Source organism: Acipenser ruthenus, chromosome 15, assembly GCF_902713425.1.
Source record: "Acipenser ruthenus chromosome 15, fAciRut3.2 maternal haplotype, whole genome shotgun sequence".
Taxonomy (NCBI): Eukaryota; Metazoa; Chordata; class Actinopteri; order Acipenseriformes; family Acipenseridae; genus Acipenser; species Acipenser ruthenus.
This window is the reverse complement of record NC_081203.1, coordinates 7,173,444-7,189,352: the sequence shown is the minus strand read 5'-3', so window position 1 is coordinate 7,189,352 and position 15,909 is coordinate 7,173,444. Positions and strand designations below refer to the sequence as shown.

General features: G+C 36.6%; 1 protein-coding gene across 2 annotated transcripts in view; it reads right to left on the bottom strand.

Moving 5' to 3' along the window:
• The window catches only part of LOC117973972 (rab GTPase-activating protein 1-like), a 123,032-nt gene that overhangs the window by 33,312 nt on the left and 73,811 nt on the right, over positions 1 to 15,909 (bottom strand). For both annotated transcript variants that reach the window (XM_058987081.1, XM_058987082.1), the window contains 2 exons: positions 8,648 to 8,761; positions 2,497 to 2,571 (listed from right to left, as the gene is read on the bottom strand). In XM_058987081.1, coding sequence (XP_058843064.1) covers positions 2,497 to 2,571; positions 8,648 to 8,761 — 189 coding nt within the window. The remainder of the gene's footprint in view (positions 1 to 2,496; positions 2,572 to 8,647; positions 8,762 to 15,909) is intronic.

Here is a 15,909-nt window from a genome sequence, read left to right as displayed (position 1 = left end):
GAACACAAAAGCAAGTAAAACCTCTGCTTTATTTAAAACATATTTTTCTTTATAGTTACAGACATGCTCAAATTTGTTGGTACCCCTCCACAAAAAACGAAGAATGCACAATTTTCTCTGAAATAACTTGAAACTGACAAAAGTAATTGGCATCCACCATTGTTTATTCCATATTTAATAGAAATCAGACTTTGCTTTTGATTTTTTATTCAACATAATATTGTAAATAATAAAACAAATGAAAATGGCATGGACAAAAATGATGGGACCGCTAACCTAATATTTTGTTGCACAACCTAGAGGCAATCACTGCAATCAAACGTTTTCTGTAGCTCTCAATGAGACTTCTGCACCTGTTAACAGGTAGTTTGGCCCACTCTTCCTGAGCAAACTGCTCCAGCTGTCTCAGGTTTGATGGGTGCCTTCTCCAGACTGCAAGTTTCAGCTCTTTCCATAGATGTTCGATAGGATTCAGATCAGGACTCATAGAAGGCCACTTCAGAATAGTCCAATGTTTTGTTCTTATCCATTCTTGGGTGCTTTTAGCTGTGTGTTTTGGGTCATTATCCTGTTGGAGGACCCATGACCTGCGACTGAGACAGAGCTTTCTGACACTGGGCAGTACGTTTCGCTCCAGAATGCCTTGATAGTCTTGAGATTTCATTGTGCCCTGCACAGATTCAAGGCACCCTGTGCCAGGCGCAGCAAAGCAGCCCCAAAACATAACCGAGCCTCCTCCATGTTTCACTGTAGGTATGGTGTTCTTTTCTTTGAAAGCTTCATTTTTTCGTCTGTGAACATAGAGCTGATGTGACTTGCCAAAAATCTCCAGTTTTGACTCATCTGTCCAAAGGACATTCTCCCAGAAGGATTGTGGCTTGTCAATATGCATTTTAGCAAATTCCAGTCTGGCTTTTTTATGTTTTTCTTTCAAAAGTGGAGTCCTCCTGGGTCTTCTTCCATGGAGCCCACTTTCGCTCAAAAAGCGACGGATGGTGCGATCAGAAACTGACGTACCTTCACCTTGGAGTTCAGCTTGTATCTCTTTGGCAGTTATCCTTGGTTCTTTTTCTACCATTCGCACTATCCTTCTGTTCAATCTGGGGTCGATTTTCCTCTTGCGGCCGTGCCCAGGGAGGTTGGCTACAGTTCCATGGACCTTAAACTTCTTAATAATATTTGCAACTGTTGTCACAGGAACATCAAGCTGCTTGGAGATGGTCTTGTAGCCTTTACCTTTACAACTCTCTCCTTTGCTTTCTCTGGTCCATGTTCAGTGTGGTGCACACAATGATACCAAACAGCACAGTGACTACTTTTCTCCATTTAAATAGGCTGAATGACTGATTACAAGATTGGAGACATGTGTGATACTAATTAAAGAAACTAATTAGTTTGAAATATCACTATAATCCAATTATTTATTATCTTTTCTAAGGGGTACCAACAAATGTGTCCAGGCCATTTTAGAATATTTTTGTGGAATAAGCAATAATTCATCTCTTTTCACAGCTTCTTTGCTTTATTCTATGACATACCAAAGGCATGCAAGTATACATGATAAAATAGCTTTTAATTTCATCACTTTTCAGGAGGAATGAAGCATTATTTCAATGAGCTGTAAGGGTACCAACAAATTTCAGCACGTCTGTATGTATAACTGCTTTTGCCCTGAAATCTTTTTTGGACCCCTGGCAACCAACCATTGTACATTTTTTTCCTATTTATTTATTTTTTTGTCTCATGCTATTCTATGTAAATATTTTGTTGTGTTAATAACGCATTTAAAAGAAGATAACCCTATGGATCAGTGGTACAGTAGAAATCTGTCACTTTTGAAAGCCACTGCTGCAACACATTGCCAACAGTTACAGCAGTCAGCTTAGGATGCCAAGCTGTTACAAAGACAGTAGGGTTTATTCCATTGATTTAAACTGCTGATGATCCAAGTACTGCCAGTATTTAAATAATGAAAACAGGCCACTGGCAGAAATACTCTAGAGCAGGGTGTCCAAACTTTATCCATGGGGAGTGAGAGGTTAAACAGAGTTCACACATAAAAGGCTATTGAGCTTGTAGCTTATCTTACTGGACACAGCATTGACATATAAAAAGCTGAAGCATCTGTTTATAAAATGGCATAATGTGTAAAAAAATAAAATAAAATAATAATTTTAACCATTAATGAAATATGAACAAATATGAGAGAATACAAAACACAGATGCTGGTTTAGGTTGTTCTGAGTATATCTGGTTCACATTGGGACAGGTTTCAGAACTGCAAACAGTATTGAGAACATAAATAGAATGCTTTCTTTGTGTGAATGTGACAATTCATCTAATATAAACATTCTCGACTCTTCAACCTGTTGATTATTTGCTTGTTTTTAATACACATTTTAATGACCTAAAAAGCACCAGTATTACTGTAAGTGCTGGTGAAATCAACTGAATATACAATGCAAGATGTGAATACATATATTATAAAGAACTTACATGCAGTAAGAGCACAGCAGCAAGAAAAGACTGGCCTTGACAGTAACCAATTTCTTCATCGTATACAGAATATGCCTGGAATAGAAAACAGCTGAGATTAACATGGGTGAGACTGAGGGGTCTTAAGACATGCTTGCAGTTTCTTCATTATATATGGATTTATTTGTTTATTTTTTAATAGATCAAATGAAGTGAGACAATGTTCCATTGATAATCACGAGCCATGGCTTCTGTTACATACACCCCCAGCATGGCTGTAAATACAAGAGGAGAGCCATCAATATGAGCTGCTGTACCGTATGCACATATAAAAACGGGACATACTGTAAACCGACACAAACACGCAGACAGGGTCCATCCTATATCCTCAGCTTGAGATACGGTACGTGGATAGAGCTTGTAGGTTACCAGCAATGGTAGGAGGTGTATTATACTCACAGGTGCAAATTATAACCCATAGACAAAGGGCAAAAGCAAAAAGGAAAATAAAACACAGTAACAAAACTACAAATAAAAGGTGCTGCTCCTTGCAGCGTCCCGCAGCCTCCGCTCTCCGGTACGGCTCGGGTTTCAGAGATACTCTTCTGGTCCTTCACTAACACTTACGGGGGTGCCCAGACTTTTCCAAAGACATATTATGGGTACATAGAAACAAAATATTTATCCTGCGCAGCGGCTGTCGGGCTTGCTTGCCCTTCTCTCTTTCTCTAGACACTGACGGTCTGTTATGATTTGTAATCCAGGTTTCCAAACACAGCTCCTGCTGTGGTTTCTCCTAGAAAGGGCAAGAGCGAGGGAACAGCAAAGCGTCACTTTTATTGGTCGAGCGACCCCCCAAGACCTGCCTCTCGACCACTCAGAGAGAGAGAGACACGACACACTCACCCAACCTCTCTGTGTCATTGCCATGATTGACAGTCGGATCCCACGGGGCTCCCAACCTCCCGCAGGATCATGCATGCGTCACATAGCCAGCACAGACCTCGCTCTGCTACAGTGAGACAGTCAGGCACCACCATATAGTTTCAAATGCTGATACTTTTAAGAACACATACTGAAGAATGTCACAATGGTATTAAAGAACGTCATGTGAAATACAGTAGGGTCAGACAAACAGGACGCCTCCATATCGGCCCCCAATTCTGTTAACCTGTCCTTTGCAAACGTATTTTATCACACAGTGTCTGTGGACAAATTCTGAATCTGAGATGCTGCTATTGCATTTCTGAAAGGGAAAGAAAGTCATGCCAAAATGTTAAAAACACCCTTTACCAAGTACCTTTAGGAAAGAACGTATGGAAACCATGTGGACACAGTAAGGGGGGGCGTGGAATTTAAACAGTAAGGGAAGGATCTGACAAATCCCTAATACAGCTCAAAATGTCAGATACAGGTGTATTCAAATATTGAGATTATGAAAAAAAACCTTCCTTGTTAAAGCCATTTTCTTTTTTTTCTCTTTTCAATTTTCAGCATTTTACTCAGACAGCCAATGAATACAAATATGAACCGCTATAGAGCACCACTTAGACTAGGATAAAATTACAAAAAATACATCATGTTTTAATGAGGTGCTCATCCTTTTCCCTTTGCAATCAGCAGTTTCCACTAACTCTGATTGCTTTCCTTCACTTACAATGCTAATTAGGTATTTAGTATTAAAATAATTATTTTCTCAGGGGTTATAGATGGAATATTTGCTGTTTTTATTTACCCAAATGCATTTCTTTATTACAACGCATTTTTTTTCTGTCCCAGTTTTATAAAATTGCCAGTGGCTTAATATACAAGTTACATTTTTTACATTGGTTCAGTTAATCTCAATAAAGCGTATGAATTAAAGTTTGTAACCTGGTAATTTTATTAGTAGTTTTGGCTGTTATTGCTGAAATTGTGTACACAATGTTCACCCATAAACTTAGTTTATATCTACACACACATTGGAACCTTAACTTGCTATTTAACTATTGACTGCAGTTGCCTTTTCACATGCATAAAAAAAAACCTCACATTTACTTTGAAACGTAAGGGAAGCCAGTTATAAAGTTCTGCATTCAGATCGTATCCTGACCAGAGCACCAGAGGAATATGTTTATGTAATTTCCGGTGCATCTTTTAGGATTGCTTTAGGTACTGTAGAATTTGTGTGCATTTTAAGATTTTGAAGCAACCTACTGTAGTAGCAGTCTGTTTTTTTTTTTTGTTTTTTTTTTGTTTTTTTTTTTAAGTACAAGATCAACAATTTACCAAGGTTAACATAGACATTTCAATTCATTTTTACACAATAGTTTCTATCAATATCTAAATGTGATTTCTCTCCTATTTTCTTATAATTACTGGGAAACGCTCATTGAATTGAGAAACCTTTCTGTAAAAAAACTGGCACGCCTGCAGCTTAGTTTATAGTAGTTTACAGTAGTAGTGCAGTAAATATAAACATGGAACCAGCTACCGGAGAACCTCAGGACTGCTCTGTCTCTCGCTGTCTTCCGTCTCCTTCTCAAGACCCCCCTGTTTAGACTTGTAGATCTCTTGATCTACCTCTCCTACTATGCACTAGACTAGCCTGACCTCAGCACCACGTTAGTGGATCCTCAGCTGATGCACCATCCTTGCACTATTGCACTACTAATATGTCATTGTAAACATACTTGTTGCATCCTAGTTCACATTGTACTTTAGTAGTATTTTTTGCACTTACTGTAAACTATACTGCATTTAAAAGTTAATCTTGCACTGTAATACGGTACTGCCCTGTAACACCTGTAAGTCACCTTGGATAAAGGCGTCTGATCGCCAAATACATTATTAAGAACAAATTTCCCTGCAACGACATTTACAACATAATACAGAAGTCAGTACAATGAAAACATACAGTATGTTGCTGAGTCCTTCATCCAGAGCACATGGAATGACATTACAAACAGCCATTCACAAGTCCATCAAAATCAGACACAGTGCCAAAATATAGCTAATTATGTTAGTGTGGCACAAATCACTGGAACTGGAGTGCAGGGAAGTTTCCGTACAGGGTTTGAGGTCAAAGCATGTGTTTCTCGAAATGTTCAATTATAGAAAGTACTAGTATTCATGAAGCAACAACATAGTGGGGTCTATTGGAGGATCTAAATACCACTGCTGTTTACATAATTATTAAAGCGCTTAAGGTTATCACAATCAAACATCCCACAGTGCATGATAGTCTATTTAGTTTATTTCTGTCTGTAAAAATAGGATTGTGGTTCAAGTGACAGCATTATTTCGAACCACCACTCAGTCATCTGAAAAGACGTCATTGTCTTCTTTACTGCAAAAAAACAAGAGTATGAAAATGTGACATGCACACAGCGCCAGACTGACACACAATTAAGATTATGCAGGGAATTTTATTTTTTAAAGGAAGATAATGACATTTTGAATAAAAAGAATTAGAAACTGAACTTGGCCACATCACAGAATACAATGCCATGTGACACAAACAAAAATGGTGATCTTAAAAAGACACGGGTGGATTTCAAAATATTGAAGGTTTCACTTGGTTACTTGGTGAAGAAAACCGTCTGAAGTTGAAATAAAAACGCCTGTGTAGCCTATATATTGAGTATATTTACGCAGAGCTGGCGTCGAGCCACGGGTCTTCGAGTCCAAGTCAACCCAAGACCCAAATCCAGAATAGGGAATATTCAAAAGTACACATTATATATATATATATATATATATATATATATACACACACACATACATATATACACACACACACACACACACACACACACACACACACATATATACATATATAATAATAATTTACAGCCATAACAAAAAGCTCCTGCAACTGCTTTCGATCATGCTAGCAAACTCATTCAACGATTATTCAATTTCTCAGCTTTTCAATTAACAGGGCACTTAATTGCAACTTACCAGGCGTAGCATTACACACACACAAAAATCAGAACCAATATAAATAATAGATGTAATAAATATTAAATCTGCCATTTTAATTTTCGAATATCTTCTTGTATTAAGCTTATGAAATACGACGCCTCAAAGATTATTATTATTATCATTATTATTATTGTAGTACAGTATACTGTATGAAGTTCAACAAACAATATACAAGCGAGGCAACACATTATTTATTTAAATCACTGTTAAGAATTTAAAAGAGGTTCCTATATTTCAAAAACGTGTATTGATTGCTGCATCAATATGCAGTATTGTAAAATAAAGATCACTATGCAAAGCTGTAGGCCTACTATGCAGGAGACATCATTTAAAGCCAATATTTGCAATGTTAATGTTTTAATGTTCATGTGACAGGGCACAGCACATTTCACAAAGCACAGTCTTAAAAGTGATGACTATGTGATTAAAGTCACTTAGAGGCCACTTATCTGTTTCCTGTCAAGTCTGTAACACCCTGGTTACCCATACGTTCCCTACACCTAACTGGCAGGGTTATGGTTCTCATTTTCTGTCCAATGCCTGTATCTGGTTCACTTTCGCCTTTCCAATGTCAACAAACTCATTACTGAAGTAACAACACCCTATGAACAGAATGGAAATGGTTCTGACACTTGATGTTACACAGTTTAAATCACAACACTCATTATGCAGTTTGACTTTCGAATCATGTCAAAACTGCAATTTCCCACAGTATTTGCCAGCTGTATCTTCCAATCAGACGAAGGACTGTGATTGGTGTATAGTTCCATTATATTTACTGTCACAGAATCGATTCAGAAACAAACCCGAAGGATCAGAGAATTGCTTGGCCTTTGGGAATAGCAACGGCTCGGTAAATAAAGCACATTGATGAAGAATGCAGTGACAGGTTGTTTTTTGTTTTGTTTTGTTTTAAACATGGAAGCATGCCAACCATTTAAAAGCATTCAGTAGATTCTTCCATTTAAAAAAGTTTCCTTCTGTATGTTACTCTGTTAATTTAACAGCCTGCTTTTCTTCCAGCACAATCTTAAAATCCACACTACAATACCTAAAGCTCTCCACAGTGATGAGCCGGCTTTTACATGAACATATTCCTCCGGCTTACAGATTAGGGTATGGTCTGAATGCTCAGCTTCACAATTAACTTACATTTTAAAGTTATAATTACTTTGCAATTGTGTATGCAAAAAGGAAACCAATAACTAAACAGTAGGTGAGGGTTAATTATACTGTTATGCTCACTTTCCTGACAGTTTAGAATTGTTGTGTACATTACATGTACTTGCTTACATCTGCTTATGGACGTACATTTCGTAGAGGCATTTGTTAACAGTGCCCTGCTAGGTCAGATAGGACTGCAGTTGTCGTAGCACACAAATAAAGCCCATTTGATCCACCTTATTAGGAACTTCAACCACAATATAAATGGGTAATGGTGTCTAATTATGTATTCTGAACAGCTGACTTGAATCTTTCTATACATTGATTTTAATAGAATGCAGTGGGGTAAATACACAGATGCATATGACACTACTTGTACAAGTTATACTATAGGTTAATTAGAGTCTGGAATGTGTGCAAGTCCCTGTCGGCCATCAGAAGTGTCCGATTGTTGAAGTCTGAATAATATTTACGCCAACTGCATCATGCGCAGAAAACAATTAACTGACAAAAATTCATAAACCACTTTACAAAGGATGGATAACAGTAAGACGAGTCTAAATCAAAGATATGTCTGACTCTATTAACTAAAGACAGCTTCTAATAAGTTAATAAGTACAGCTGACCAGGTCTCTTACAGTAGAAGAATGTCTTCTCTCCATTGAAGCTTTGCAGCCTTCTTGCCCAGCCAAAAGTAGAAGATACTTTGATACTATGAAAGATTGGACGTCATCTATTCAAGTGATGTAAAACAGTGGCAGATCTAAGCACCACCGTCGTTTAAATCCTTAAACTAAGATCATCTCAAACACATTCCAAAAGACAGAAATACACTAAAGAGACTGACATGCCCGGTTAGAAGTGTGACTGTCATTGTACAGAATGGTCCTCATTTTAAAGATCCAGCCAGTGGCAGTATTCAGATCCATCACTGTTTAGATCCATTCAGTAGATCCCAGATGCAACTGCAAATATTGTCTTATATTGTAGTAGACATCATCCTCCAGTCTTAGAGGAGGCAAAAAGGTGGACTGTACACTACCTTGCATATTTTGTACAAAGAGTCCTGGCCATCCCCTCCAGTGTCTTTGAAGTAATCGTGAGCCGGGAATGTTCGGTTGATGTCTCTGGTGATGGCACTGTCTTGGGGAGACTCCTGATTAATAGAAAGAGATAGAAACAAAATTAATTCCTTATCAATGCATCCCAAGAGGAATGAGCCCAGTACCACTCACTGACCTTTAAGTCATGAATTTAACACAATTCGCAGCATTCTGACAACACTCAGGATATTTTTCCCAAATAATGTTTTGCCAACTTTTACAGAGTACTTCAAACTTTAGACTTTACCAGGGGCACCGCCAAACAAAGATCACCACAACGACTGAGTGAAGTGACTTGCTGAGTTGCCTTTGAAATGCACACAACAGTACCCTGTACATTAGTAACGGATGTGTTATTACAATAAACCCATTTTGCATTTCATGAAAGCCACTTGTGCTTTAAATAACAGGAATTCACACCACACTTTCCCAGAGTATTGACTGGAGAGAAGTGTGTTCTGTACAGAGATAACAATTGATTGGCTTTATTACAGATTTAAAAGCAAATACTGGACTATCACTTGTCCATAAATAAGTTAGTACATGTCACAATTATCATCTAATAAAGATAACCAAAATGTAATTTTAGCATGTAAGGACTAATCAATTAGATCTAAATTTGGAAGCATTTGAAGGATCAATTTTACTCCAAATAAATAGTAGTAGTTAATAGCAGCGTGCAGATAATTTTCCAAATTATTCTCTTGAATATGTTTTAAGTAGGACAATATTAATAAAAAGTTTTAAAAAAATAAAAATAAAAAAAGTTTAAATGTATTCATTGTGAAACACAAAATTAAGCCTTTAACATAATTTGCCAGAAGACATTGATTGGTATTTAATAAAGTAGATCATGGGAAAAGAATAATTTTTGCCTTTTGCAATTAACACATTTTTACAAAGTTCCCTATCAAATACAGTTTTGCAAAAGGTTCAGATAGTTCTGTAGTGACCACAGGTGGTCCCATGGATTCTTCTTATAAAGAGAGAAGCAGATGTTTTTCTTTGAAGTAATCTAAAACTGTTCAGCATATAAGTCATAAATGCCAGTCAAGCTTCCAACATGAGAAAGTCGTCTATTTTAGCTCTGCTCCATTTGACCCTTAACGATGAATGTAAGAAATAGCGTGAACCAAGGTCCAAGATGTCAATCTATAACTACACCCAGGGGATGTGGATTCAGAATATAAGGAAAGTTGGTATTTTCAGCTGCTTCTACTATTATGGTCTGCCAGTAAATATAGACTAACTTCTGTGAACAAAAGCACATCCTTCAGAGATAATGAAACAGTAGTTTTGTTTCTCAGACAAGGAGATTGCTCGTTAAGGCCATCCAGCCCACTCTCAAAGTGTGCCGATAAAGTTGATCTTGTATAGGAAGCACTAGCTCCCTTTTTATACCTAGCCACTTCGTCTCAAAGGAGCCAGACCACTGAATATAAAAACGGAGTATATGCACAGGATGTGATTAGATACCAGGAAGCAACAATTACTTTGTATTTACTGTTATCTGCATATGAAAGTATATATTAAAAAAATCAAAGCATCACGAATAACATTGCCCTGGGGGAGGATTGTAGACCCCACATAACAGTGGGCACAGCTTGAGGTCTAGTGTCTAAGAAGCATTGACATTTAATAATCACCTACCACCACAGCTGTACAATTTAAAATGATGAGTAATATGACAAATAGGTAGACAGATTCCTTATTTACCCTAGCTTCTCCTACTTTCATGTACAGAAAAAGTATGTACAGACCACGTTTCACCACAATCAAATAGTAACTTCTCTTTTATGTGATATACTGACAGGGAGACATGCAGACAGACAACCTCCACACACTTGCTAACAATCTTCTTTAGCACAATTTAAAATCGCTATCGGACAAGAAATATGTAAAAATGTGAGTGTGACATACAAAAGGGAGATGGCAAGTGCCTTTTGATAACCAGGTCACCACATGGACTGGTTATACAACCTTCCTTTTACTGCTACACGCCCCTCAAGAATAGTATCCCTGTTTCCACCCCACAGTGAGCTGCTTGAAGTCTCAAAGGTGCAATGAATGTTGGCACTCCATCAGCCAGCACTTGCCAATACTTCTAATCTGCAGCCAAAAACAGTATGTTTGGCAGAGAAGGAGCTAGATTATATTCTCACTCCATTTTCCCTCACAGTTAACCATTAATCCCATAACAAAAGAAACCGATCACCTTCCTCTCCAGCTAACACGCTAGAAGTAAAGCCCATGAATTTTCTTTTTTTTTTTTTTAAATAAAAATAAAGTAATTTCTTGCAATTTTGTTTCATCCATTATTTATTTTTTTTATTATATATTACATGCATTTAAATTGGTTATATTTTTCAATTAGTCAGCTGGCTTTGTAATATATATATTTTTTTCACTTTAAATGTTTTTTTTTTCTTTTTTAAGTTTATTCACTTTTTAATATTGTGGTATTTTATACTGGTGAAAAGCACAGGGTGTTAGCTAGGAAAGAACTAGGAATTTAAGCTTAGGGTTTAGACATACAATGTAATGTTAACCAAACACTGCATCCCAATGCAAAACTCATGTAAATTGTGTACAGGGCTTTATGTAACTGGTAAAAACAAATAAATACTGTATTATTGTGCAGCTTCAAAAGTGGAATCAGACGACAATTTTAAATTATTTTAATTGGCCTCATTTTATTTTTATTGGTATTACTGGTATTGTTAATAAATACATTATGTGTAGTTTTGCTTCAAAAGACAACACGAACTTACTTATTCATTATCATCTAATAGTATGCTTAAACTTTAAATAAATAAATAAATAAATAAATAAATAAATAAAATGTACAAACATATTCTGTCCTTTTTCTTTGATACAATGGTTTAAGTAGTGCTCGACCAGGATTAAAGTAGTGCAATTTGATACAATAGTATTACATTTTTTCACTTTTAAAAAGTTAGAAAAAATATATACTAATGTATGATATCGCAATAAAGAAATTAAACCTAATGCCTCATCAAATTACCTCCTAGACAAAGAAAAGGACCATTGCTGTACAGTAGAGCATCTATTTATGAAATGAGCATTAAATGCATTTTTTTTATTTATTTTTTTATTATTTTATTTTTTTAATATTCAAATATTTGTCTCAGTTCTAATTTAAAGATTATATTTTAAGCCCTGTTTGGATCAATTAAATCTAGTTTGGTATACTGTACACAAAACCTCTCAGCTGTATACTAAAGATTGATTATTTTTATGTTACATAAAAGCGCAATATAGTGAAAACAAACCAATACATCTCAGGACTTTTTCAATAGGATGTATTAAAAGAAATAATAATAATGACTCCAATGACTTGAGTGTCTTAATTCCCGCAGTGTAACAGATGCCTCCTCTGTGTGAGTCAGCAAGACACCTGAATGCTGTCCAGTCCTCACATGGCCTGTGCCCTTGTGTGTACATGAAATGAAAGGTCTTCTAGGGAAGGAAATGCTACAGCGCCATCCACACTAACTTTCAGAAATGAACCCCAAACTGCTGCAGTGGGCCAGAACAATTACTGTACAAGGGCAGCATCTGTCCACTTGATATAACATTAAAGCAATGTAAAATGCCACTCTCCCATTATTCTCAGGTCTACAGAATCCTATTAACTCAAGGTGAAGTTACACAGATTCTCAAATGCTGTAGTCTCGTGTTTAGACTTTCAAACAGGAGTATTTCACATTTCAGTGCCTATAAGCACTAACTTTAAATTATCAATAAATACAGAACTGTTTCTTGTGCCAAGGCATCAACGCCTTCAGAGCAGTATTTCTGATATCTAGTTACAGGAATAACCTCTTCTTGTCTGCAACCTTACAACCTTATTTGGCATATTAACTGATGGTTTCGGCTGGAACATGACCCAAACTGAACTACTTTCTAGTAACAATTTATTTCAGAAAATACTGTCTTTGACTATAACCAATCACAGTTCAAACTGCCTTCAAAACATGTTTTTTCATTGCTTACGAAGTTGTTAAGTTAAACAAGTATTATAACAATTAATTGGATTTATTAAAGTAGCTGTACATGTATGTTTGGCAATCTGCTAAAGCAATCTGTCACCTGGCTTGTCACCTAATTGTATGGGCTAACAAGCACATTTAAATGTGTTATTGATGTCAATTTTAAAATTCTGTATCTTCTCCTTGGGTTTGAGTGGGTACTCAAACAGCAGGGAGAACTACTCAAAAAGAATGCATTTCAGCTCATGATGCTCTTATCATCATTTTGCAAGCAGCAGGAGACATAGCAAGTGTGCTAGAGTGAGTGCCAGCACAAAGATGATAGCAACATGTCATGAGTGGTGCCGTTTAAATGTGCAAGGATATGAAATCTGCAAGGATATGACATCTGCAACTGGCTGAATTAAAACAGCAACTCCTTAGTTATCCAAGTAGAGTCCTTGGGTGGTGACCAGATGAGATCACAAGGCCAAGCATTGGGCCAGCATTGAGGCTGGGCTTTCCCCTTGCAAAGAGGAACATCTTGGGCAGGGATGATGCACAGTGGGTGGGCAGAGTGCATGGGAATGCTCAAATGAGTTTTTTTTTTTTTTCTGCCTGAGGTACAAATGATATTCCATGACTCAATAAAGTGATCAACTCTTGAAAAGTGAATAACCAAGTTAATTTCTCAGCACAAAACAATGCAGTCCCTCGGTTCCCCTTGCACAATTATTGAGTTTCAATCAATATCAAGCCGACAGTGTTTTTAATATAGAGCCTGATGTAACCAAACTAACTACAAATGTATATTTTATAAGCGATTATTCGTCGTACCTTTCTTTTATATGGTTTTGCAGTCCTGGGCAAAATGTAATCTCTGATTAAACTCGACAAAGACATACAAATCCCAGTTTCCACAGTGCAGCTGTGATGGTCACATTTCCATCATGAATCACTTGCAATTGCTCGTTTTGCAACATATTTGCATTGTGAGTTTACAACCTTGGTATGGCAGTACGGCAGTAAAATGTCAAGGCCCAGGATGAGAGGAAAATGTGATTCCAATTGTCTCAATGCGGAAGTTAATTGCCATGGATTGGTACTAAATTGTAAAGGTCAGCTTTTCTGGTTTTGAAATCAACACATTAATTAATGGATTAATAATGGATTGTCGACAAATATGTCTTAAAAGTTACGAGTATCTGCAAACCCCAAATATCAAATATTTGCATTTATTTAAAAGCATCACTTATAAATATGTTGAGTGCTGCGACATGCATATATATATATATATATATATATATATATATATATATATATATATATATATATATATATATATATATATTCTTCAAAATACAATTATAAACATACATGTCCTTTCATAGCTGGTAACAAATGCAGATGGGAAAATGTAAACCGGTAACAAAGTTAAAAATGAATTATCTTGGATTCTTCTAGCTTCAGTCAAGAACAGAGATACTGTAGATGAAACCAAAGTTGTAGACTCTTAAGATAGAAAAGTCTTCAATTGAATTTCAACCAGTTTTGACAGGGTTTTTAAAGGTTTTCTTTTGTAGCACCATAACTTCTAAATCCTTATATATGCCTTAAGTGTTGCGGTCCTTGCATACAAAGAATGCACACGACAGCACTCTTAAAACCAGAAGAGCCCTGTAAACATGTATACAGATGTACTTTTTTTTTTTTTTTTTTAAGTATCATATTAATACATTTAATATATTTTGCTGATGTTGGTGATTACTGCACTTATCTACTTCAGTTGTCTTTTTTTTTTTTTTTAAATGCCTTTCCCGCAGCTGAAATGATTACATAATGCTAATGAGGTAAAATCATGTCACAACAGCGTCTGAGGCAGAGTGGAGATGCAGCAGCAGGGGCATCTTTATATCCCTGCACAGTGCAATAGGAGAGAGGACAGGGTCGCTGCACATTCACTATGTGTTCTCATGAAAAGGTCAGTTTCCTTTCCTTCCACGCTTACCTCACACGACACGACAGTAGTCGTCCTCCACGCAGAGGAACAAAGAACACCCAGAAGACGCAGCAATAAGCAGCACAAACAGGGCTATACCATGGAAATGTGTTATACTGTATCGCAGACTCTTGGCAAGCCCTAGATATGTGTGGTAATGAGTCTATTACTCACTATACTAATACCCAGAAGTCTGATCATTAAAAAGTCTTGTGTTTGCCACTACCCTGATATTAATTATGTAACTGCTCTGCTGTTTAAATCGGACCATTTTTAGTCACTTTTTTTTTAGCTCCTAACAACCAACTGGCAGAATGATGTAGTTAAACCAGACTACATGGTTACAATTTCTTTTACTCTGGATTTTACTACTTTTTTTATAGCTGTGAATAACACCCAGGTGCATGCTTCAGTTTAATACCAAGTACATTAGTAACATACTAATCCCTGGCAAAGAAAATGAGAAATAAAAAATTGATATGTGGGTGGCTGAAGGAATCAGAGGTAGTCGTCATTGAGGAATGGCATTGTATCCCTCAAGAGCAGTTTAAATATTATGTTGAATAACTCCCCAAAGCGGCATTACACCCGAATAAAAGGTTATTGCAGCTGTTTGTTTTTTGGCAAAAGAGCATATGGAATGTCTACACCAACTTTTCATCAAAACTGGGTAAGTGGTTTTGAAGAAATACTTAACTACTGTACAGATGCTTCCACTACAGCCCTGCTGTCAGGATCACTGTACAGCCCACTCAGAATTTAACTGATTTTTATTTAGCAAATTTATTATAAATTTATTTATTTTACAGCATTTATAGTAATACCATTTCTAGCAGTGCCCTGACCTAGAGAATGACAGGGCAGCTTGTAGATTAAATGGTCTAAACCCTAGCATCTGATGTGCGTGTTACAAAACTGGTTACGCAAGCCAAAGAAAAAGAATAGGGTCTTTCTTTTTACAGATAGATCAAACCTGTTCCCATTCCTGAAGCACCTCGATATTAGATCACCCCATTTTGGTGGAACACTAGAAAAGCCACTGTAATCTAAAGTTAATTCCTGCTTCAATCACAATAATTACAAAAGTTTCACAAAAAACAAAGCATCACCACGTCCCAACAAATAGCATTCACTCACTGTGCCATCTCATGGGATAAACAAACATATCGGCGTGCAACGCAATCATGGCTAAGTGATGGTTGTTCTGCTG